The sequence below is a fragment of the Parasteatoda tepidariorum genome, chromosome 6 (genome assembly GCF_043381705.1).
Source record: "Parasteatoda tepidariorum isolate YZ-2023 chromosome 6, CAS_Ptep_4.0, whole genome shotgun sequence".
Taxonomy (NCBI): Eukaryota; Metazoa; Arthropoda; class Arachnida; order Araneae; family Theridiidae; genus Parasteatoda; species Parasteatoda tepidariorum.
In genome coordinates, this window is record NC_092209.1 from 9,655,848 (window position 1) to 9,679,384 (window position 23,537).

Sequence of the window (23,537 nt, forward strand, 5' to 3'; positions counted from 1 at the left end):
TTTTTGATTATTTTTGCTTGAGATGAAAATCATCCAAATTCTCACTCTTATTTCCTCAATGTCTCTTCTTTTTCTTTATCTGTAATTCACGCCTTCCACCAATCTAAATCCTGGTGTCCAACGTCCGGCAGCTCTATTCCCGCCAACAAACATGTTGTGAAATTCCCACGGTTTTACTCCACCCCCACAATGCTCACTCCTCCTTCCCCCCACCCTTATCCACAATGTCACTTTTTTGGTGTATATATACACACTTCTAAACGCCTGATCACTTTTGTTTCAGACTAGAGATCAGATTTCAATTGAATAGAACCCATCTCTAATATTCCGCTGATACCAAATCAATTATTTTAACTAATAGTTCGTAAAAGAATTCATTTAATACGCAGATGACACCAAGAGGTAAGATAAAATTGATTGAAATTTAAAATTATTAATTTTTTTGAGTTATTTTTGTTTAAGTTTTAATTGCTAAAATTGATGATCGAAACCAATATCTTTTGTTCGCAATTTGTAAAAAAATTAATAAATAGACAAAACCTAGAAGTCATAAAAATTCCTATAACTTTAATTTTGATTTATTAAATTTTTTTAATTATTCCAATTTAATTTTACTAAAATTTTAAAGTCTGCGACGTTTCTAATAATTTGAAATTATTACATTAACAAATTTAAATGTCATAAAACTTAATAGTTTGATTTTTTGCTATAAAAATACATATAAACTTTCAACTTTTTTTTTAAATGAAAAAATTTTTAAAAAAGAAATTAATAATGAATACAATTTTTAAAGCTTTATGTTTGTTGGAAATTATTTAATAAATATCAGTTAAAAGTGGGATTTCATCACTTAAAATTGCATTATGTAAAATGTAAAACCTTTATATTTAACAATTAGAACATTTTTTTGATAACCTTATAATAAGTTAATAAAATTTTTTTTTTTTGACATGGAATTATGCTTGAGTATATAAGTTATATGAAAAAGATGAAAATGTTGTTTTATTTACACAATGTAGTCTTAAGACAGAAAACAAAAAAAAAGTAAAAATGACAATAGGTTTTGAAAGCTTTTTTAAAATAACTGCTGAGGTAATGTTTTTTAAATCACTGCTATTTTTGCTCAGATTTTGTACCTTGCTTATAAAAAAAAGTATTCATTGTGCATGGATGACAACTTGTGCAGACGTTGAAGAAAATGTTTCTTAGTGGTAGCAACAATTATGTTCTAACGTGTAAAATTTATTTTTTGAATAATTAAAAAAAAATGTTTTACCAACAAAGTAATAGTAATATTAATGCAAGCATTTGCAAGTCCTTTTTTCTGAATGGGTGACTTTTTTATTATATGCTTTAAATGGTAATAAATTTAAAATTTACCTTTACAAATGATCTTTCTTTTTTTTAAAAGTGTTACATATAAAAATTCTCTGGAAAGAGTTAGTTTTTAGAATTTTAAATAAGGAAGGAGTTGAATATTTCGATTTAACCCCTTGGGGACGGGTGATTCAGAAAAGCATTCGTACAAAATCAGAATCAAGTTGCAATTAAATATAAAACGGTAACTTAAATGTAGTCGTTGCTAATTTGAAAGACTGACTTTCTTTTTACTTTAATTATTGTTAGTTTCATCATATATATAATCAATGTTAATTCAAAGTATAACTAAATAGTTTTATTTTGAACAAAGCAATGGTGAATTAAATAAATCAAACAATTATAACTCTGCCCACAAATAAACTGCTAAAGAATTATTTTGACCACCATTTTTATCTTTTTACCCAGATTGATACGGTTTTATGCTGGCACGTATTTGCGACATTCGGCGCGAAAGGGTTAAAAAACTTGACTAAATTTTTTTTCCAAAGTTTCCCAGTAACGCCGATTAGTTTAGTTATGAAATATCTTCAAAATCATTAAGATTGAATTTTAGTGAGTTAAAATTTATTTAAAACAACAAGATGTTTAAATTTATACTTTATTAATGGGGATTTATAAACAATCAGGGGATTGTAAATGATATTAATTTATAAACAGCAAATATTGTTGATAAATAGGGATTTCTAAACAATAATGGGTATAATTCATAAATATAAAATATATATAAATTATTTTATATTTTATAAATTTACTTTATAAATTTTATTACACTAGGGAGCAAATATTTTATATTTTATAAATTATTTTATATTTTGTAAATGCACTTTATAAATTTTATTACACTAGGGAACAAATTTAATTTTGTTTTCTGTTAATTTGGATTTTTGAACGAATTTTAGATATTTTCACATCGGTTATTTCAAATGTGCAATCGGTTCCTCTGTACAAGCTTCAGTTTTTATGCAATTGGGTAATATATTCCTAACCAGGAGGTTTTAAAATTCATTCAAGTAAATACTCAGTGTCCCTACTTCGGTGCTACGTAGGGAGTAGTAAGTAGAGGGTGATTGTATATTTCTGTTTATGATGCGATACGTTAAGATTGTATGTTTTTTTATTGTCTGAAGTGTTATTTTCAAAGGAGCAGACAAGTGTATATGCAAATCTATGCACTCTTTATAAACTTGTACATTCAAACAAAAAATATAATAAAAATATCAATTTGAAAAAAAAAAAAAATCTGTAACTTTCCGAACAAAACTAATTTCAGATTTAAATCCCCCATCNAAACCCCCCCCCCCCCGAATTAGTTGAGATCAAATACTTGTATAGATGAAACGAAGATTTGTTCCCGTGTGTATTAAAAACGTTCACGAAATATTTAAAAAATATTGTAACAAGCTTTTATTTTTCCCCCCCTGTTTTGTCACATCAAATACGTTTCCACAAAACCATATTTGGTACCTCAATGTTATCTGTTATTAAATATATTTATCGTATTTAAATCCTATTTTATAATCTAAAAGTATATGATCTCGTTTTCTATATTTAACAAATTCGTTAAACAAATGAGATATCGTTCTCATTTGTTTAACGAAAATACATCGAAGTAAAAACTTTGGTTTTCGAAATAATATATATATTTTTAAATAAAGTGAAATAGTTATTTTATAGCAATATATAAAAAATTTAATCACGCAAAAGTAATGTATCAAAAATATTTCAACTGCCATAAATCGAAAATAAGTAGTACTTAAATTTTATAATTAAAAACTTATAAAATTTTAAAGGTGGAAAAACATTTTGCAAGGAAACATCACATAAAATACGCCAACGGAAAATCTAATGCAGACTTTAACACACAGATATAACCTCAGATCAATACAGATGTACTGATAGATCTAACCTCAACCTCAGATTTAAAAGACTTATTTATGTTCATGGTTAAACCTAACTTCTCTTGTATGAGAAAATACTGAGGTATGAGATATCGTACTTTACTACTAACTTTCAGTAAACAATATTCTTTTAACAGTAAAACTGTTAGCACAATTTGAAAAATCATGCTTAAAGCTTTTACAAATGGTGCAGCTTTTAACCATACAAAATTTGCATGTATGAAGATGAAGAACTTTTTTTAAGTTTTAATATTAGCGGATCTTAAGCCTTGTTAAAGGATTAGAATATTTATATAAGAATGCTTTTAAAATTATTGTAGTATTAAAAGTTGGAAAAAGGCGTCTAGTTTACTGCGCATTATTTTGTTTGACTAAAATTTTGCATGGGATTTTTTCAATTCTAAAAGCAAAATTTCTAATAACTTCAATCATGATCTTTCAAGATATTCCATTAGTTTTGTCGTGTAGTACCTTGCAAACCATTTGCTTCTAACTAGAAAATTGTTCAGTAGAGATAGTATCTTATGAGCTTCGCTGAACAGCCAACTCAAATTTTGAGTTTCTTACTAATTTTCTACTCCGTAGCCTTGTAATTGTGAACCCAATCAAGAAGACAAGGGAACTTCTAGAACAATGTTGGATATGTGTTTTTGGAAAAATATATCTGTTTTTAAAAAGTTAAGCAAAAAGCTAGGGGTGGAATACTTAGAAAATATTCCGTCCGAGAGGACATTTAAAGAATAGTGTTTTTTAAACATTTAAAAGCAATTAGTTTTACATTCACAGTGGTTTGTAACATCTGTTGAATGAGTGCAGCGATGCCAACTTGACAGGCTTTGAATAAATATTTTCGAGTGTAGTGTTTTAACCCTTTAACGGGCCCTTTATTTCTAGTAAAGGTAAATTAAAGTAATTTTGGAATTGAAATTGTTTTAAGAACAGTAATTCATATATAAAAAAAAAACTCATTTAGTTTATAAAAATGCCATTTTTTTTGGTGGTAAATATATTTAACATGACCTATTAGGAACTTACTGACTTTTATTTTTCTTTATTTATTAAATAAATTCATTTGCTACAAACTTCAAAAGGAATTATGTATTTTATAACTTTTATACGTTTTTTAAAAGTGACAAACGGTTACCAATTTTATTCAAACTCACTTCAAGAAAGCTGAAGTTATTGAAACATGGAAACCTAAATTAAAAGTGATAAAACATGGTGGTAAGTATGCTTACCACGGCCTTCAAAAGGGTTAATATATGGTGCAGAGATGCCAACAGCTCCGGACAAGCCAAAATAATTTAAAAAAACGGTAAATAACTACGAAGTAAATTTTGCAAATATTCGACAATATTTGCTTGTTTTGTAAAAGGTATAGCATGATATAAGTGCTTATACTTATATCAATTTTGAATCTGAGTACCAGCCGTAAAGTACTGAATTATATAAGCCTACGAATTGTTTAGAAATAGTGGTGGATAAAAATCTACTAAATTGAATTTATTAAACCAAGAATCACAATTGATAAACTATCACTTTCAAATATATATTTGCTGTCCGGAGCAAGTTGGCATCTCTGTATGGTGTAGTAAAAAAAACTTCGGTGGTCAATCTTGGTGTAATCAATTTGATTTATAGGATTTTTACTCAACGCTACTTCTAAATAATTCAATGGCTTATGTGATACTCAATTTTGTTACTATATATTAAAACATCGGGAGGCAGTCTCAGGGGTGAAAGCCTATATATATCAAGACGGAAAAGAGCAAAAACTGGTAACAAATAAATTTCATTTTTTAGCTTTTTTTCGGGAATAATAAAAATCTATAACAACCAATTGTTATAAACGGAAACAATTTTTATATTGAATTGCTTCTTCGCAGAGAAAAAATTAATTACAGTGAATTGTTAATTGTTGAGAATAGATTAACTCCTCCCAAATGTTATCTAATATTAAAATAGTTCTTCTACCAGTATTTTCTCTTTTCCGTCTCACTTTGCAAACTGTCGTAAAAATCTCTTCTCTCTCTTAAATTTGTTTGTTTTATCTCGCTACTTTATTTTAATTTTCACTCAGTAAATGTTACTGATCCCCAACTTTCACCATTTAACTGCGCTTCGGCGATTTATTATACATTCCCACTCAGATGAATTAGTTGGGGTACCTTGCTGGGCTGATGCTGAGACAACTACCACATATGAGTATGAGTACTATGTATTAAACGTTAGCAACCAAAAAGTCAGCTGACCAAAATGAGTGACCTCAATTTCTGAAAAATGCATGATGGATAAAGGAGCCCAAATCGCAACCACTACTAGGACTAATCTTCTAAAAAGTTGGAGAATTGAACCGAAATTCAGCAAATTTTAGCTTGAAGTTCTTTATCGCGTTTTAAAATATTTTATCGAATTCTGAGCAGTTGGTATCTCTGTTTTAGTGTTGCACCGGAAAAGAGTTAAAGCAGTGGTCAGTGTAATATTTTTGACTTCCGGGAGCGACTTGTACTTGGATTAAGTGCGAGAGAGGGGAGATATTGGAGCAGAATTTACTGACCACTGGATTGAAACATAGAGTCACATATTATGATTTAAAATTTATGATATAAATTAATTTCAGGTCAAGGAGGTGTGAATCAATTAGGGGGAGCTTTTGCTAATGGAAAACCCCTGCCTTTCCATGTCCGTTTAAGAATTCTCGAACTTGCACTGTACGGATACAGACCGTGCGATATTTCCAGGCATCTGTTAGTATCTCATGGATGTGTATCTAAGATACTCACCCGTTTCGCAGAAACTGGATCCATCCTTCCTGGAGCTATTGGTAAGAAAGCTTTAATAATTCATGAAGTCTCTTTAATGAAGAAATTTTGATCTTGAAATTATGATGGATATTTATCATTAATAACTCACGAATGCTTTTTTACAAAAGAGCATATTTCTTTTGTTTTGATTTGATACTCATCATTAATTACTCATGAATGCTCTTTAACCCCTTGGGGTGATTCATAAAAGCATTCGTACAAAATCAGAATTAGGATGTAAATAAATAAAAATCGGTAGCTTAAATGTAGGTGTTGCTAATTTGACCGACTTACTTTGCTTTTACTTTAATTATTGTTAGTTTAATCATATATATAATCAATGTTAGTTCAAAGTATAACTAAATAATTTTATTTTGAACTATGGTAATGGTGAATTAAATAAAACAAACAATTATAATCCCCACAAATAAATTGCTAGAGAACTACTTTGACTACCAGTTTTATTTTTTTACCCTGATTGACACGGTTTTATGCTGACACGTATTTGTGACAGTCGGCGCGAAAGGGTTAATGGAAGAATATTGCTTTTGTTGATCTGATACTCATTATTAATAATTCACAAATGCTTTCTTACAAAAGAACATATTGCTTTTGATTTGATTTGATACTGATCATTCATTACTCATGAATGCTCTTTAGCGGAAGAAGATTGCTTTTGTTGATCTGATACTTATCATTAAAAACTCACAAATGCTTTCTTACGAAAGAACATGCTTTTGTTTTGACTTGATACTCATCAGTAATTAATCATGAATGCATTTTAAGGGAAAAATATAGCTTTTGTTGATCTGATACTCATCATTAATAACTCACAAATGCTTTCCTACGAAAGAACATATTGCTTTTGTTTTGATTTGATACTCATCATTCATTACTCATGAATGCACTTTAACGGAAGAATATTGCTTTTGTTGATCTGATACTTATCTATATTATAATATTATATCTATATTATAATATTATATCTATATTATATCTATATTATCTATATTATAACTCACAAATGCTTTCTTACGAAAGAACATGCTTTTGTTTTGACTTGATACTCATCAGAAATTAATCATGAATGCATTTTAGGGGGAAAATATTGCTTTTGTTGATCTGATACTCATCATTGACACTCACAAATGCTTTCTTACGAAAGAACATATTGCTTTTGTTTTGATTTGATACTCATCATTCATTACTCATGAATGCTCCTTAACGGAAGAATATTGCTTTTGTTGATCTGAAACGTATCATTAATAAATCACAAATGCTTTCTTACGAAGGAACATGCTTTTGTTTTGACTTGATACTCATCAGAAATTAATCATGAATGCATTTTAAGGGAAGAATATTGATTTTGTTGATCTGATACTCATCATTAATAACTCATAAATGCTCTTTTATGGAGGAACATCGCTTTGATTGAACTGATACTCATAATTAATTACTCATTCCTTTTTATGGAAGAATATTATTTCGTTTGATATGACACTCATGAATGCTATTTTAATAAAGAATATTGCCTTTATTGATATGATTCCTTTAAGTTGTTGAATGAATCTTTGTCAAAATCCCTCCCTTCCCTCCAAAAATAGAAAAAGATTTCGAACGAAAATTAGCATTTTATTTTTAACCTGAACTTAATGAAAGATTTTGTTTTAGAATGGCAATGATCTGTTAAAATTGTCGGTCAAATAAAAATGGAGTAAAGAAATTACAATGCACAATATAAAATTTATTGCATGGATATTAACACATTGAATTCGGGCAACTTTTACAGAAAATGTGTTACAGTTGTTAGAGATTAAAATTTTTAAAAAGTGGTGGACAAGATTGCATAAAAGCTGTTGAAATCCTGTCACTGTAGCTACAACTTCAGGAAAAAAAATTACGACGAGCGATTGTAGCACAGAATACTGAATCATTTCAGCTTGTAGTAATCACAAAAAAATAATTGTTTTGAAAAAAAAAAAAAAACGGAAACAAAGTAATTTTGCTACCACTTTTTAAGCTTTTGTCTGGATCGCAGAAATTTCAAAAACATATTTTTACGCGACACGCTTGCAATGCGTCAAATAAAACTTGCCATGACTAAATCGATAAAATAACTTTTCGTTGAAACATAGCCTGCAAACAACAACGGATTGTCCGTAGTACTTCATTTTAATATTTAAAGTAATAATGATTCTAATAAATTTCTACTAAATTCTTGGATTTCTAAATTTAAATCAATGATTTTGAATAAAATTAGATGGAAATCAATCTTATTTATAAGAGCAAGTTATAGAAACGAAAAGGATTTAACTGACAGCAATATTTAACTCCAACGCTTTATCAATAAGTCTTTCACGAAGGTAAATTTCTTCCTATACTTGATCTAGGAGTTCCCTTGTCTTCTGGATTATGTTAATTATAAGGCTACGGAGTTGAAGATTATTAGCCGTAAATTCCAATTCGGCTGTTCAACGAAAGTTAAAAAAATAAAAATACCATTAATTAATTATAATGTAAATTTTTATACCTAACTCTAAATTCGGAAATTGTTCATTATTTCTCCTTCAAAGTAGATATTTCGATCAGTCTTATGGAGAGACGGAGTGTCCGCCTCTGGTGCTTCTTCGCTCGATTATGTGACCAATATTTGATTGTAAAGCTGCGTTGGTTCATCCTTTTCACGAAAAAAAAAAAGTCATTCCAAAAATTTAATCAAAAAAGAATTGTGGTCATCATTTGCTCGACCAGAAAGGAGAGATTAGCTTTTCAACATTTAAAGTGGTCAATTGAAATCGTGTAGTTGAATACGTCTGGTCAAACGGTTAATAACTTCTAACTCTCTCTCTATATATTTAAATAAACTGGGAACCTGGACCGTGAAGCAGCCCCTATCCCATTCATCATTAAATTACATACAGTAAGGTAAAATACTTTGATTTGGCAAACATTGTGGTAGCCATAAAAATCAAGCAGTTTGCTTGTGAAATAATAAAACAATGAAAAAATTCAATATGACAAATTGACGTTTTTACATAACACTAGAAATATTGATTGTAGACTTAAATTAAAAATAAAGATAAAACATGATTTGATATGTACAATAATTGATTTTTGAAGAATGAAAGACATAATTGATAAGATATTGCTATCTTAAAAAAGTAATGAATTGTATAAGCCTGCGAATTGTTTAGAAATAGTGGTAGTTAAAATCTACTAAATTTAATTTATTAAACGAAGAATCACAATTAAAAAGTTACCATTTGAAAATAGTTATTTGATGTCAGGAACAAGTTGGCATCGCTGTGTATATAAATAAAACTATTTTTGTGTGTTCTTTATTGCATCAATTTCTTCAAACCATTTTAGTAACGATAATAATATTAAAAATTTACTCGAATTATGTGTTTCTAATAATCTTGGCTTCGCCAGTCATCGGTGAGCCCGTGGCGCTACGAACAAACTCAGCGCCAATCACCGGTGACCCCCATGGCATTCAACGTGTTAAAAAGAAAGTTATAAAAGTTTTTAACAAATTCATANATAAAACAATGAAAAAAAATTCAATATGACAAATTGACGCTTTTACATAACACTAGAAATATTGATTGTAGACTTAAATTAAAAAAAAAGATAAAGCATGATTTGATATGTACAATAATTGATTTTTGAGAAATGAAAGACATAATTGATAAGATATTGCTATCTTTAAACAGTAATGAATTGTATAAGCCTGCGAATTGTTTAGAAATAGTGGTAGTTAAAATCTACTAAATTTAATTTATTAAACGAAGAATCACAATTAAAAAGCTACCTCTTGAAAATAGTTATTCGATGTCAGGAACAAGTTGGCATGGCTGTGTATATAAATAAAACTATTTTTGTGTGTTCTATATTGCATCAATTTCTTCAAACCATTTTAGTAACGATAACAATATTAAAAATTTACTCGAATTATGTGTTTCTAATAATCTTGGCTTCAACGTGTGGTCATGTTGCTTCAACCCATGGCATTCAACGTGTTAAAAAGAAAGTTATAAAAGTTGTACACAAATTCATAGCTGCAAACTTGTACGGCAATTGAGAAGTGATTTTCTTAGCTGTAGCAACATGTAAGTTCAGAGTCACTTCGATAAACATTAAAAAACTTTTGGCTTTTCGAACGCGTCCAGGATTCCTTTTTACGTTGTTGTAGACTGTACAATGACGTCAACAAGTGCTACTTCGAACAACTCTTGTACTATTTAATCAAATAATTTATTGTAGTTAACAAGTTTGTAGTAACTTTTTTAGTTGTTTCTAAGCGTGATGTCGAAACTTGCTTGCATTTTTCAGGATTTTCACTTTCTCAAAATGGGTGGCAAGTTTAGTTTTACTCATATTCTCATCTCTTTCATTCTGTCGATCGAATTTTAAAAACATTCTGCATTACACTCTTTTATTTTCTCAATATCCCATCGACAATAGTTATTACGCTTGCTCAATGTTGTGTGTTAGTCGACTTACAGAATAATTTGGCATCTCTGTAGATATAAATAAAGCTATTTTTGTGTGTTCTATATTGCATTAATTTCTTCAAACCATTTTAGTAACGATAATAACATAAAAAAATTTAAAACTTACTCGAATTATGTGTTTTTAATAATCTTGGCTTCGCCGGGCACCGGTTACCCCCGTGACAATCAACGTGTTAAATTGAAACCATTGAGCAAAATTCTGCTCGCTTTCATCTGTGTTAGGTTTCCTTATTTGCGAGTTTTATCAAGAATGTGAAAACTTCATTTGGAGTATTTTGATAAATTTAATCTACCACTCTTTGCAAAAAATAATTTATTATAGATAATATTTAAATCCCATTGCAGTCTACAGGTGGGAGCAGGTCACTGTGGTTTAATTACATGAATTACTAGTTAGAAAATATGCTGGTAATGATATACAATAAGAGGAAATTAATGATTTCTGCTCTTATTAAGGTTAAAGTAAACTGAATATTGCTAATCAAGTTGCAGTCTTTTGTAAACGGAATTTTATTCCGGTATACAAGACATACAGTTTTATATAATTAATAAATTTTGGTTGATATGAATATTCAGTTTTTCCAATTGTAAATGTGAAGAATGGGTCTTAAGTAAGCATTAAAAAAAAATAATGCTCAAAAAAATGGAAAAGAGATAAAAACTATTACACTTTTAGTGTTTTATATTGATGTCGAAAATTAGTGGGGCAATTTTTATTCCACGGCTCCCGTAAGGCTTAATAATTATTTCACTACCACTTGGCATACCTGCCAACTGTTCCGGATTTTCCGGAACATTTTATTTTCATATTTAAAGTGGTAGTAATTATATACTTTTTTTTCTTTTATAATCTTAATTTTTAAATGATATTGATCACCACTATTCTTACAAAAATTAAGCACATATACCAATATGCGTTACTATCATGGTTGTCCAATCCTGCTCTGACCCACCCAAGTGCATGAAGTGTGCCGGAGGGCACTACTCCTTTCAGTGCAGGAAAAGCAAGGACACTCCCGCAGCTTGTTGCAATTGCAGTCAAGCCCACACATCCAATTTCTCAGGGTGCGAGGCCCGCCCCTGGAGAAAAAGCTACACAAGAAAAAAGACCCCAGCCACAACTGCCCACCGACTTGTTTCTCTAATCAAGGAACTGCAAGACCTGATGCAAGATGAGGAAGCGATGAGCCTTCTTCGGACAATTCTACCCAACTCCCAATAATCTACATCTCGATGAAGAAGCAGATAGCCCATCCTAGGGCTAGGTACTTCGAAAAATCTGAATAGTTAGTCATGGTTGTCAACTTAAGTTTTCTCAAATACAACGTATTTGTTTGCTTAAAATTGAAGTTTTAATTCCATTTTAATACCACTGGGAAAAATGATTATGGAAGGGATTAAAAGTTGGCAGGTATGCCACTTGGTCAACTTTTTTCCAAACGACAGTAGAAGTTAACAGCCATTACACAAGTTAACAGCCATATCTACCATTCCACGTTTTTTTCCCAACGTTTTTTTACAGGCATTTTTAAAGAAAGAAATTCCGTCAATTTCCAGTTTTTGCTATCATTACTGAAATTTGTGAAACAGAAAGCTTTCACTCAGGTTTTATAAGAAGAATCAGGTTTTGCTCATGAACCGAACTAATATTCTAAAAAACCTGTAAAATTTATTTTACAGATTTTGCAGGTTTGTGTGCTTAAAAGCTTATAAGCCACCTGAAAGAATCTTGTCCTATTTCAGGGATGCCACAGGTGACTAAATATGAATAAAGTGGTAGAAACTAAAATAATTTCAATTTATTTATTATCTCTTTAATTATTCAATTGTAATTACTACTATGACTTATTTACAAGTAATTCATATTTAAAGAAAAAAATAAAATCTGTCGCTTTTTCCCTTAATAGTAAACTGAAAGTAACTAATTTTTATTTTATTAGTCATCCCTGTAACTTTAATATTCTTCATGAATAAATGTGTGGTGGTTAACACGTTGCATGTCATGGGGGTCACCGGTGACTGGCACTAAGTTTTCTTCGTAGCACCACGGGGATCACCGGTGACCAACGAAGCCAAGTTTATTAGAAACACATATTTCGGGTAAATTTTTGATTTTTTTAATATTATTATCGTTATTAAAATGGTTTGAAGAAATTAATGCAATATAGAACATACAAAAATAGTTTTATTTATACACACAGAGATGCTATCTTGCTCAGGACAGCGCATATATATTTTAATGTGGTAGTTTATCAATTGTGATTTCATGGTTTAATAAATTCAATTTAGTAGATTTTTATCCACCACTATTTCTAAACAATTCGTAGGCTTATATTATTCACTACATTTTTTAAACTAACAAAATTGCCCAGGTGCCCAATAAAATCAAAACACTAGGACTAACAAAATCTATTTTATAGCTATCCCAATGTTGCTAAGTTCAAAATGTTTTTACCTCAATGTATTTATTTTCATGATGCATGAGATAGGGGCTGCGCGGCCCTGTTGCGTCATATTGATTTGAAATATCATCTTGTATGTTCATCATGAATTTTGAAAAAAAGACACAAAAAATTAAAAGTATAATATTGAAATAGAAAAAAGTTGGTGCACCATACGTTGCGTTTGCAGCGCCAATATTGAACGGTGTTGATTGGAATTAAAAGATGCCCCCAATAGCTTGTAGTGCTATAAATTAGAATAGGTACCAATAATTGATCATTTTAGTGATAGTTCAATTAAATTTGTTAGATAATGTAGCATCACTAATAAAGATTGTTGCTAGGGGACTAATATTAGCCCCTTCGATTAGCATTTCGGCACTTATTATACTAACTAGTGGGCTGCGCCCCCTGCTCGCTAACGCTCACCAACCCCCGAAAATTGCCACGCAATCTTATATGGTTTGCTTCGCTCGCGACTAACTTAGGTACATTGCAAATGCCCAAGATTCTAAGAATTCAAAACAATCATTCAAATCCATATAACAACTTTTTTTAAAAAAAAAAAAATTACATCTTTTTAGCAAATACTAAGTCATTAAAATAAATCTGAATTCAAATAAATGACATGTAATTCGTTAAACCTATTAGAAATGTGTTATAGTATAAAATCTTAAAGCGTAACAACACGACTTAAACTCATTTTTCAATGAACAACTAATAACAATAATGAAACAAATAAATTCGTGATAGAAATCACAAATAGTCAAATAAATTCTTAATATATAAATTCGTGAAAAAAAGTGCTTTCGACAAAATACTGAAATAGAGAATAATAGTATAAGATTGCCGCAGCTGATAGGGTGAGTTTAGTTATATTTCAGTTTCCGTTGTTAAAAGCGCTATATGTTGAGCCACTTCAGCTAGATTTGACATGTGATATTTTTAGTGGCAATCATTGGTTGATTTTCTAGCGTTGCCATTCGGGGAGTTGCAATGAGTCTTTTTTTTGTCGCCGTGTAAGAGAAATAGTAACGTAAATGAAACAAAGCAAACGTTGCCACCGGAAGAGAAATACAGCCAAAATTTGGGAGCCACGTAAGAGAATTATATATATTAGATGTTGTTAGCGGCTGAACAAATGGAATTTCCTGTGTTTTATCTTTTAAACATATTTGATTTTAAAAATGTTAAAGACTGATAAATCAAATCATTCACTCTTACCACTTATAATTGGAAAAACTGAATATTCCTATTAACCGAAATTTATTAATTTCATAAAATTACATATCATGCGATATATATCTGGTTCCGTCGTTCCTTTCCCCCCATTCTATTGACCAGAAACGAGTGGTATTACCAGGACGCCGGGGTCATCATTATAACAGAGATACAGTTGCCTAGCTATCTATAGCTTATTTAACCTTGTTCTTGTGTAAATATGTAAATAGTTGCACGTATTTCCTCTATTATATTCTGTTTTATTACACCATCGTAAATGTTAATATTATTCTGACCCCTGTAAATATTATCATATTCTAATTTAGTTCATTGGTTCTCATCAATTATGTTTAATTTCTGATCAATTTCATCATACGTTCAACCGACTGGTTTCTCACTCACGATTTTACAATTCGGGGATTGTGGCCACCCCCTCTCCCCTCAATACTTTCATCACTTCACACTTTCCCCCCATTATGTGTCTCAAAAATACACTGATAAATACACTGAAATACTGCTTCGCGGCAGATCACTGAGATTTGAGCTTAAGTTCTAATATATTGTTCTGTAATCGAACAGTTTTTGCTTTTTCTAACAAAATTATTAACTAATTGAGGAAAATTTCCATTTAATTCATATGCAAACTTGCTACCACGTTTTCTTGAAGATACTTTTCCCATAACTGTAAACTAAGAGTCCATATAATATTAAACATTAAATGGCTATCAGATTCTGTGGTAATAGCGGGGATAATTATTGTTTTTCTGTCAGCAAAAAAATTATAAAGTAGTATTGCATTAAAAACTAAAACATATAGAGAATTGGCTAATTTGACTTATAGTATTTATTTTGCTTGTGCCATAGTGTATAAAGCACATTAAAGTGACGTTTTGTAATTACTTCTGAAATATTTATAACTGTTTCGATAAATAATTTTAAAACTGATTTACTGTCCAAAAAATTTGCTATTACTGAAAAAAATTGTCCATAAAGTGGAGCAAGCTTACACACGATTTTTTTTATAAGTAAATTGCGCAGACTATTTAAAAATTGAACTAGTCTTGAGCATATACCCAAATTCTTTTTTAAAAGTAATTTGGGAAAATTTATCATATATATTTGAGAATTGAATCTATAATGGTTGACAAGTTAATAAGACAAACCAATCCTATTTATAAATTAAACACATTTTTAGACACATATTTAGTACCAGTTTCTTATTTTCAGTAGATTTTCAAATATATAGCTCTTTAATATTCTAAAACTTTACAAGTTTCTGATCGGACAACTTAGAAAAGACCGTGTGGGGGACAGTTGCATACGATTCTCATACCTGCCAACTTTTAATCCCTTCCATTATCATTTTTCCCAGTGGTATTAAAATGGAATTAAAACTTCAATTTTAATAAAACAATACGTTGTATTTGGGAAAACTTGAGTTGACAACCATGATCGAAACGCATATTAATATATCTGATTAATTTTTGTAAGAATAGTGGTGATCAAAATCATCTAAAAATTAAGTTTATAAAAGGAAAAATAGTATATACTTACTACCACTTTAAATATGAAAATAAAATCTTCCGGAAAATCCGGAAGAGTTGGCAGGTCTGGAAAACACCCTTTGAGTTTTAACCGGTTTTGAGGTTTTTTCATAACTTTCCCTTATCGAAAAGTTTCAGCAGATTATGATAGATATTTCGACTTTTCATTATTTAATTTTTTACTTCGCGCCTCTTTAAGAGCGCATGTTTTTGCTTCATTTTTAAAAAGGTTTCTGAAATTGGGTTGGTATAGGAATAGGTGATGATCATGATACAAACTACAAAAAATCGGTTTGATATTCTTCTGATATGGCTTTTCTTAAACTTTTATTTTTTTAAAAAAATTTTTGTTACATCATTATATAACATAAAGATCCATAATGCATTTTATATTTGCTTATCAATAATTAATGCTTTTTAGTTATGCTGTAATTAAAATGTTTTGCTTAAACTGTTATTTCATTAACACTGTAAAATGGGTTTTTTTTCCGCTTACAATAACCGTAAAATTGGACAGTTATGGCATAAACTGAGTGTCTATCGGTCACGAAAATTTACCTGCATTCCAAATCCAAAGATTTTCGAGGATTCTCGACCAAACTAATATTTGCGATAGAGATTTTTACACGAATTCGAAATTCTGTTAAAGGAATAAGTTTTTAATGCAATTAACATATCAGTTTTTAAGGTAATTAACAGAATAGTTAACAGATTATACGTATCCGAAATTCCGTATTAGCTATCAGTTTTTAAGGTAATTAACAGATTACACATATGAGACATTCTGTGATAGGAATCACATTTTAAGGTAATTAACAGATTAGTTAACATATTACACGCATCAGAAACTCTGTTATAGAAATAAGTTTTTAAGGTAATTAACAGAATAGTTTTTAAGGTAATTAACTGGTTAGTTAACAAATTGCACATCCGAAATTCTGTTTTAGGAATCAGTTTTGAAGTTAATTAACTGATTAGTTTTTAGTGTAATTAACAGATTAGTTAATAGACTCTGTTTTAGGAATCAATTTTGAAGATAATTAACAGATTAGTTTTTAGGGTAATTAACAGATTAGTTAATAGATTATACGTATCCAAAATTCTGTTTTAGGAATCAGTTTTGAAGATAATGAACAGATTAGTTTTTAGGGTAACTAACAGATTAGTTAATAGATTACACGTATCCTAAGTTCTGTAACGGGAATCAATTTTCAATGTATTTAACAGGCAAGTTTTTAAGGTAATTAACAAATTAGTTAGCAGATTACGCGTATCCGAAATTCTGTAATAGAAATCAGATTTTAAGGTAATTAACAGTTTAGTTAACAGATTACACACATCAGAAACTCTGTTATACGAATAAGTTAGATTATTAAGATATATAAGTTAGATAATTAACAGATTAGTTTTTAAGCTAATTAACAGATTAGTTAACAGATTACACGTATCTGAAATTCTGTAATAGGAATCCGCTTTTAAGGTAATTAGCAGATTAATTTTTAAGGTAAATAGATAGACAATTAACAGAACCACCAATAAAGATTTTTTGTTTGAGATTCTCATCAATGATAAAAGCAGACATCTGATAAACTTCGAAGGTAGTATCACAGAAATAATTTTTTGAAAAAAATCTTTTGGTAAATGCCGAGGACTTCCAACCATGAAACCGAAACAATTTTTTTTTTTTACCTTCCTAAAAACGAAATCAGTGAGAAAATTGCGAAACTAGTAATTTATTTCCGATTTTTCGCGACCGATTTAATGATACCTTTCATGTGTAGCGGTATTTTATGGAACACTGATCTTCAACGGTGTCTTTGTCGAAGAGTAATTCTTCTTTCCTTCGTTGAAAAATCGCATGGTGTTATTATTTAGAATTTGCCATATCGTTCGATTTGAGAAAATCAAGTTTATTACTCCTATCCCCCCTTTGAGAAAGTGCTTAATATTCTTTGATTTAACAATTTTGCCTGAGATTTATAAAAAAAATTGCTTTCCTTTTTCTTTTATTCGGATGATTTGTTTTACGTAGCATGAGAAGAGAAAAATAAATATTAAATGAAAAAAGGACTATTGTTATACAATATTTTCATGTTTTTTTTAAATGAATATTTTATCTATCTATCTATATATATATTTAAATGCTTTCTTAACTGAATATATTTTACTTCTTTGGGATACTTTAATGGGGATACTTCTTTGGGATACTTAAATGAATATATTTTACTTCTTTGGGATACTTTTCGGACGGTATGCGACACAGTACACTCAGTGTACACCTAACTCGTGTGTCAGTGATCCACACCCCAAAAAATATTTTTATTTACTTATTTTTTTAAAAACATTTTTACTCTTTATTGGTTGCTAATTATTTGAGAGACCCGTGCTGTGAACATCAGTGGATACTTATTATTTTCTAATGTTAACGAACATTCACTCTTTTCGAGAATGGATTTTCCAAGTGGCAGTAAAACAATTACTGAAAAAACAATTTGACTCAAAAATATCATTATATTTTGATTAAATTGAATTCCGCTGTTGTAAAGACTATTTTGCTTTCATAAATTTATTGTAATTACTTATAAATTTTATTAAATTTATTCTAATTACTTATAAATTTTATTAAATTTATTCTAATTACGTATTGTAATTATTGTGGTCAAACTCATTTACAATTATGATTATTATTCGAAATGTTTAAGGGAATAACACGAGTTTCGCTACCACTTTAAATATGAAAATAAAATCCTGGGAAAACCGGAAGAGTTGTTGTTGTCGTTGACCATTAAGGCAGACGGAGGGTGTGTGATTGTTTTTGTTTTCAAGTGTCGCCATCTATGGCAAAGAATTTGACTTCTGTCGCATTTAAATAGTCGTTTAAATGCTTAGTTACATCTTCAAAATTCGGCTTTTTCTGAAATTCATTTTTGTTTCTAATTGTTGCTTTTTTTTAAATATACAATGGAATACCTGCAAGTGACGTAGTTTTGGTATCTCGCTCCTGATTGGTTGTTGAAACGTGGCCTTTGTTTACGTTAGCAACTGCTCTTTTCATTCTGTTTCTAATAAGCAAAGCCCTTCAATTCTCTTAGGTAACACATTTTCTATTCTTTCACGACAATTCTTCCACAAGGATTTCAATGCTTTCTCTATATATTTCTTACTTAACACAAAGACAGGTACGAAGCCATGAGAAACGTACACAAACTAATTATACATCGAAGTTGCCAGGTACATGAACTAAAATATATCACGGTTACAATAAAATACAAAAGCAAATAATAAATATGAGTTATATAAAAGACGTAGATGAGATAGAATTATATTTCAACAAATTTTATGCATGATACGGAGCTTCATGTAAATTAATATTCTAACTTTGGCGAAACTTAGCTTAACTTTAACACGCCATTTTTCTTATAAACGATCAGCTGGTACTGACGTATTAGGTCACATGTAAGGGTATTGAAATCTTTTTTTTTTTTTTTTTTCAAGTACCCAATTAAGTTAATGTTCTAATGCCATATTCATTCCAAATGCTTTAGTTGATGTAATAATAGCATGCTTGCCGACTTTTACGCATTTGGCGTAAAATTTTATATTTAAAGTGGTAGTAAATATATACTATTTATATAAACTTATTTTTTAAATGATTTTGATCACCACTATTCTTAAAAAAATTAAGCATATAAATTAATATGCGTTACTATCAAGGTTGTCAGCTGAAGCATTTTAAAATATAACGTATTTTTTTGCTTGCAATTGAAATTTTAATTCTAATTTTCTACCATTGGGAAAAAACATAATGGAAAAGATCAAAAGTTGGCAGGTATGTAATAGCATGACTTTTTTGTACTTTCCAGATACGTCTGAAAATATTCACAAAACTTACTTGAAAAATAGCGGGTTTTTCCAAAAACTGTTTCTTCATAAAAGTTGGAATAAAAATTTTGATCCCTGATAGACTAATTTAGTTGGATAATTCGGTTGATCAGGATTCGGATGAAAGGTGCTCAACTGAAGATATATTTTTTTGGAGTAATTTTAGCAATCATTTAATCTTATTGCATACCTGCCAACTTTTAATCCCTTCCATTATTATTTTTTCCAGTGGTATTAAAATGGAAATAAAACTTCAATTTTAAGCAAACAAATGCGTTGCATTTGAAAAGACTTAAGTTGACAATCCTGATAGTACCGCATATTAATATATGTGCTTAATTTTTGAAAGAATAGTGGTTATCAAAATCATTTAAAAATTAAGTTTATAAAAGAAAAAATAGTATATATTTACTACCACTTTAAATATAAAAATAAAATCTTCGGGAAAATCCGAAGAGTAGGCAAGTATGATATTAGTTGTGTTTTGAGACCACACACAGCTCTGCAGCAGTATCATGATTCTAAAGTTGTTACATTAAACAAGGCTGCCAATTTTATAGCCTTTTTGTAAAATTTTTTCTAGTGGTAGCTAAGTTAGTGTAGCGTATTTTTTTTTATTTTATTCATTTAAACTTATTTTCCACGCCATTGCACATTAATGATTTTTGTAAAACATTTAGAATTGCCAACTTTCAACGCTTTTTGTAAAAATTTATTCCAGTGGTAACTATAATCGTGTTTTAATGTATTATTTTTCAATGATTTAAACTTATTTTCCACACCACTATACATAAATGATTTAAAAATTCATATGCAACGGTACTTTGTCCCAGCCCTTTCGGGATGAGGCTTTTAAAATGTTAGCTAAACAACTAAAATTTTTGAATTCTACTATTTTTAAATGTCTACCTTTCTATAAAATATTTTGCATAATTAGTAGTAGTTGGCAGGCTTGCATTTAGGTAGCTCTGCCAACTTCTACTGTTTTTGTAAATAATTAAGTTTAAAAGAATAAAAATTACACATTAAAGCATTAACTTAGCTACCACCAGAATAAATTTTTACAAAAAGTGCAGAAAGTTGGCAGCCATGCATTTAGGTACTTCATTATAGAGACAATTAGATTCAGCGAATTTATGTTGTAATTTTGTTTCAGGTGGAAGCAAACCCAGGGTATCCACGCCTTTGGTGATATCGAAAATTCGCCAATATAAAGACAACAATTCATCTCTGTTTGCATGGGAAATACGAGAAAAATTACTCTTCGAAGGTATATGTCCTCAAGATTCGTTACCATCTGTGTCCTCCATCAACAGGATATTAAGGAAGTCCTCAAAGACCCCAATAAACAAAAGATCAAGCTTGTCTGATCACAGAGAACACCAAAAAAATTCTACTATTGCTGCAAATGGCGAGGAAGAATTCGCCATGATGCCAAATAAAAATCTTCAGAACTGTTTTAATGATTTCAATTCAACAATTACGGACGATACCTGTTTCAGTGAAAATACCTCCCGAGAAGATAATTTTTCAGGTATCGCGTCTCATTTGGAACAAAATCATATTAAAAAAGACCAACAACGTAAAAGAACTTTTTATATTAAAGATATTTTGGAGCTGAATACGTCGTAGAATTGATATTTAATATTACATATTCTCCACTTGTTAATTAAGCTAATATTGCAGAAAGATTTAATCATGCAATCATCAAATTAACCTTTTTTTAAATGTTATGAAAAATGTCTAAATAACGGCTGTTTAGTCAATTAAGTTTTATAAAATATTTTTTGTTCATTCTTAAGACTTTATTGATGGCAATTGTACAGAAAACCTATGTTATGTCACCGACTATTATTTTGTAATTAAATATGGAAGTTAGGTAAAACATTCGAAATAGATTCCAATAATGTGCACAATTTTTTTTTATTCTGAAAGAAATGAAATAAAAATTTTAGACACGATGGACAAAGCTTTTGTATTACTATTCTATATCACCCTGGGTTTCATAAATTGAAGTAGATAATGAAAGTGCAATGACGAGTTATCTCGCCATACGACAACAACGTTTGGGACTGCAAAGACGAGTTAATTCGTCACCGGTCAACAATGTGTTAAGATACCAAAAATTACTTACAATATCGTATAGATTTTGTTTAATTGAGTTGTTGCCTACAAAAATAATTTCAAACGTGACTATCTTCTGGGAAAAGAAGAAAAAAGTTTTGGTGCGAAAAATTTGAAAAGTTTCGTGTATGGTCTAGTGCCTTTAATCTAGGCATTAAACCATATACTTACCTTGAAATAGAGTGTAATGCAATGGATTACTATTATAACAGAAACCTTTTCACCTTGTTGTAATAGTTAGAGTTTAGTTATGTCTCATTTTTAATAGATGTATTTCTGATTTCTGTAATCTGAATCTTTGTAAATAAACAAGCTGCTGCATAAAGTTTTGCAATAGTGCTTTAATTAAAAATGTAATAACAGAATGTCTACAGGCCTTAAAATAATTTAATAGTGGTAGACAATTTACATCAATGATAGTTTGTATTTCCTTTTCCAAGAAATCAATTAAACATTTAAAGGTGTGCAAAAAATAAATTTTCATTTTGTATTATATAATTAACGCGTTATTCACCAATTGACTGCTAGGGGTTATACGGAACCCATCATTGAAGAGCGATAACCTTTAATGATAAAATAAAAGTTAAATTTTTCTTTCTCAGCAAACATTTTAGCTTCTTAAATTTTACAATAAGTTTATTTTAATAAACAATATGGAGGGCTGGGATAGCTTTGTTGCTAGGGCACTGGGCCCATGTCCAAGAAGGCGTAGGTTTGATCCCCGTCGGCCGAAGACTCCTCGTGTAGTAAATGGTGACTGATGCACGTTAAAGCTATCGAGTCACGAAGTCCTGCATGTTCCCATAACAAATTGTACCTCTGGGGGAACTGATCCAGGAGTTGGTTCAAAAGAGGTTCAATAGGAGTTGGTTCAAGAGAGGATGCTTCAAAAGAGAAGCGGATTGGTTCAAAATTACGAGGCTACGTAGTTGAACATTAGTAGACGTAAACCTAAAATTGTGTCGGGTGCTCAACGACGTCTATTAAATAAAATAAAATAAACAATATGAATCCGTGGTGGCTAAGGGGGTTGATTGCTCATCTGCCAATGAGGTGAACCGAGTTCGAATCTCAGTGATTACTGGTCGATATGAATTCCGCATCTGGCTCGAAACTGAACACAGTGCTGGCGAAATATATCCTCAGTGGTTGACGGATCATGGGTTAGAGTTCCCTTGCAGTCAGGCTAACCGTGGGAGATTTCCGGGATTTCCCTCTCCATGTAACGAAAATGCTGCCTAAATCCATCAAAAATTCCTCCAGGAAGGCAAATTTCTTCCATTACTTGATGTAGCCCTTGTCATCTGGATTAGGTTCAAAATTACTAGGCTACGGAGTGGAGCATTTGTAGTCATGAACTAAAAATTGGGTTGGCTGTTCAACGACGGTTATTAAATAAAATAAAATGACGTGTAAAAGTGATGTCGTAACTTTTGCTTATAGCGCATTGCAACTTACCTTATACCAACTTACTATTAAGAATAAAATAAAATAAAATAAAACAAACAATATGTTATTGCCTTAGGAAAACATATTTTCTTTCATCATACTCCAAATCCAACTTCCAATTTCACAAATTTTTCTATTTATTTAGAGCTCCTCGAGCATCGAGTCAAGTTTCTGGAAGCTTTCTTTGTTTTCTTCAAAAGTTTGAAGAATGGTCAAAATTTTTCCTCAACTTTTCTACTGTGCCGTTATTGCATAAAATCTTCCGCAAAATCCGAAG

General features: G+C 30.1%; 1 protein-coding gene across 1 annotated transcript; it reads left to right on the forward strand.

Annotated features, from left to right (window-relative positions):
* Window positions 1–281: 281 nt before the first annotated feature.
* LOC122274055 (paired box protein Pax-1-like) lies at window positions 282–22,136 on the forward strand. Its single transcript, XM_071181689.1, has 3 exons — window positions 282–402; window positions 5,899–6,102; window positions 20,844–22,136. Exons 1-3 carry the CDS (start codon window positions 390–392, stop codon window positions 21,317–21,319), a joined length of 693 nt encoding a protein of 230 aa, XP_071037790.1. The 5' UTR covers window positions 282–389; the 3' UTR covers window positions 21,320–22,136.
* The last annotated feature ends 1,401 nt before the right edge of the window (window positions 22,137–23,537 follow it).

What these genes read in the sequence shown, in the direction of transcription:
- LOC122274055 (XM_071181689.1), top strand. An exon ending in CATCCTTCCTGGAGCTATTG is followed by an intron (nt 6,103 to 20,843) that starts GTAAGAAAGCTT and finishes ATTTTGTTTCAG; the next exon opens with GTGGAAGCAAACCCAGGGTA.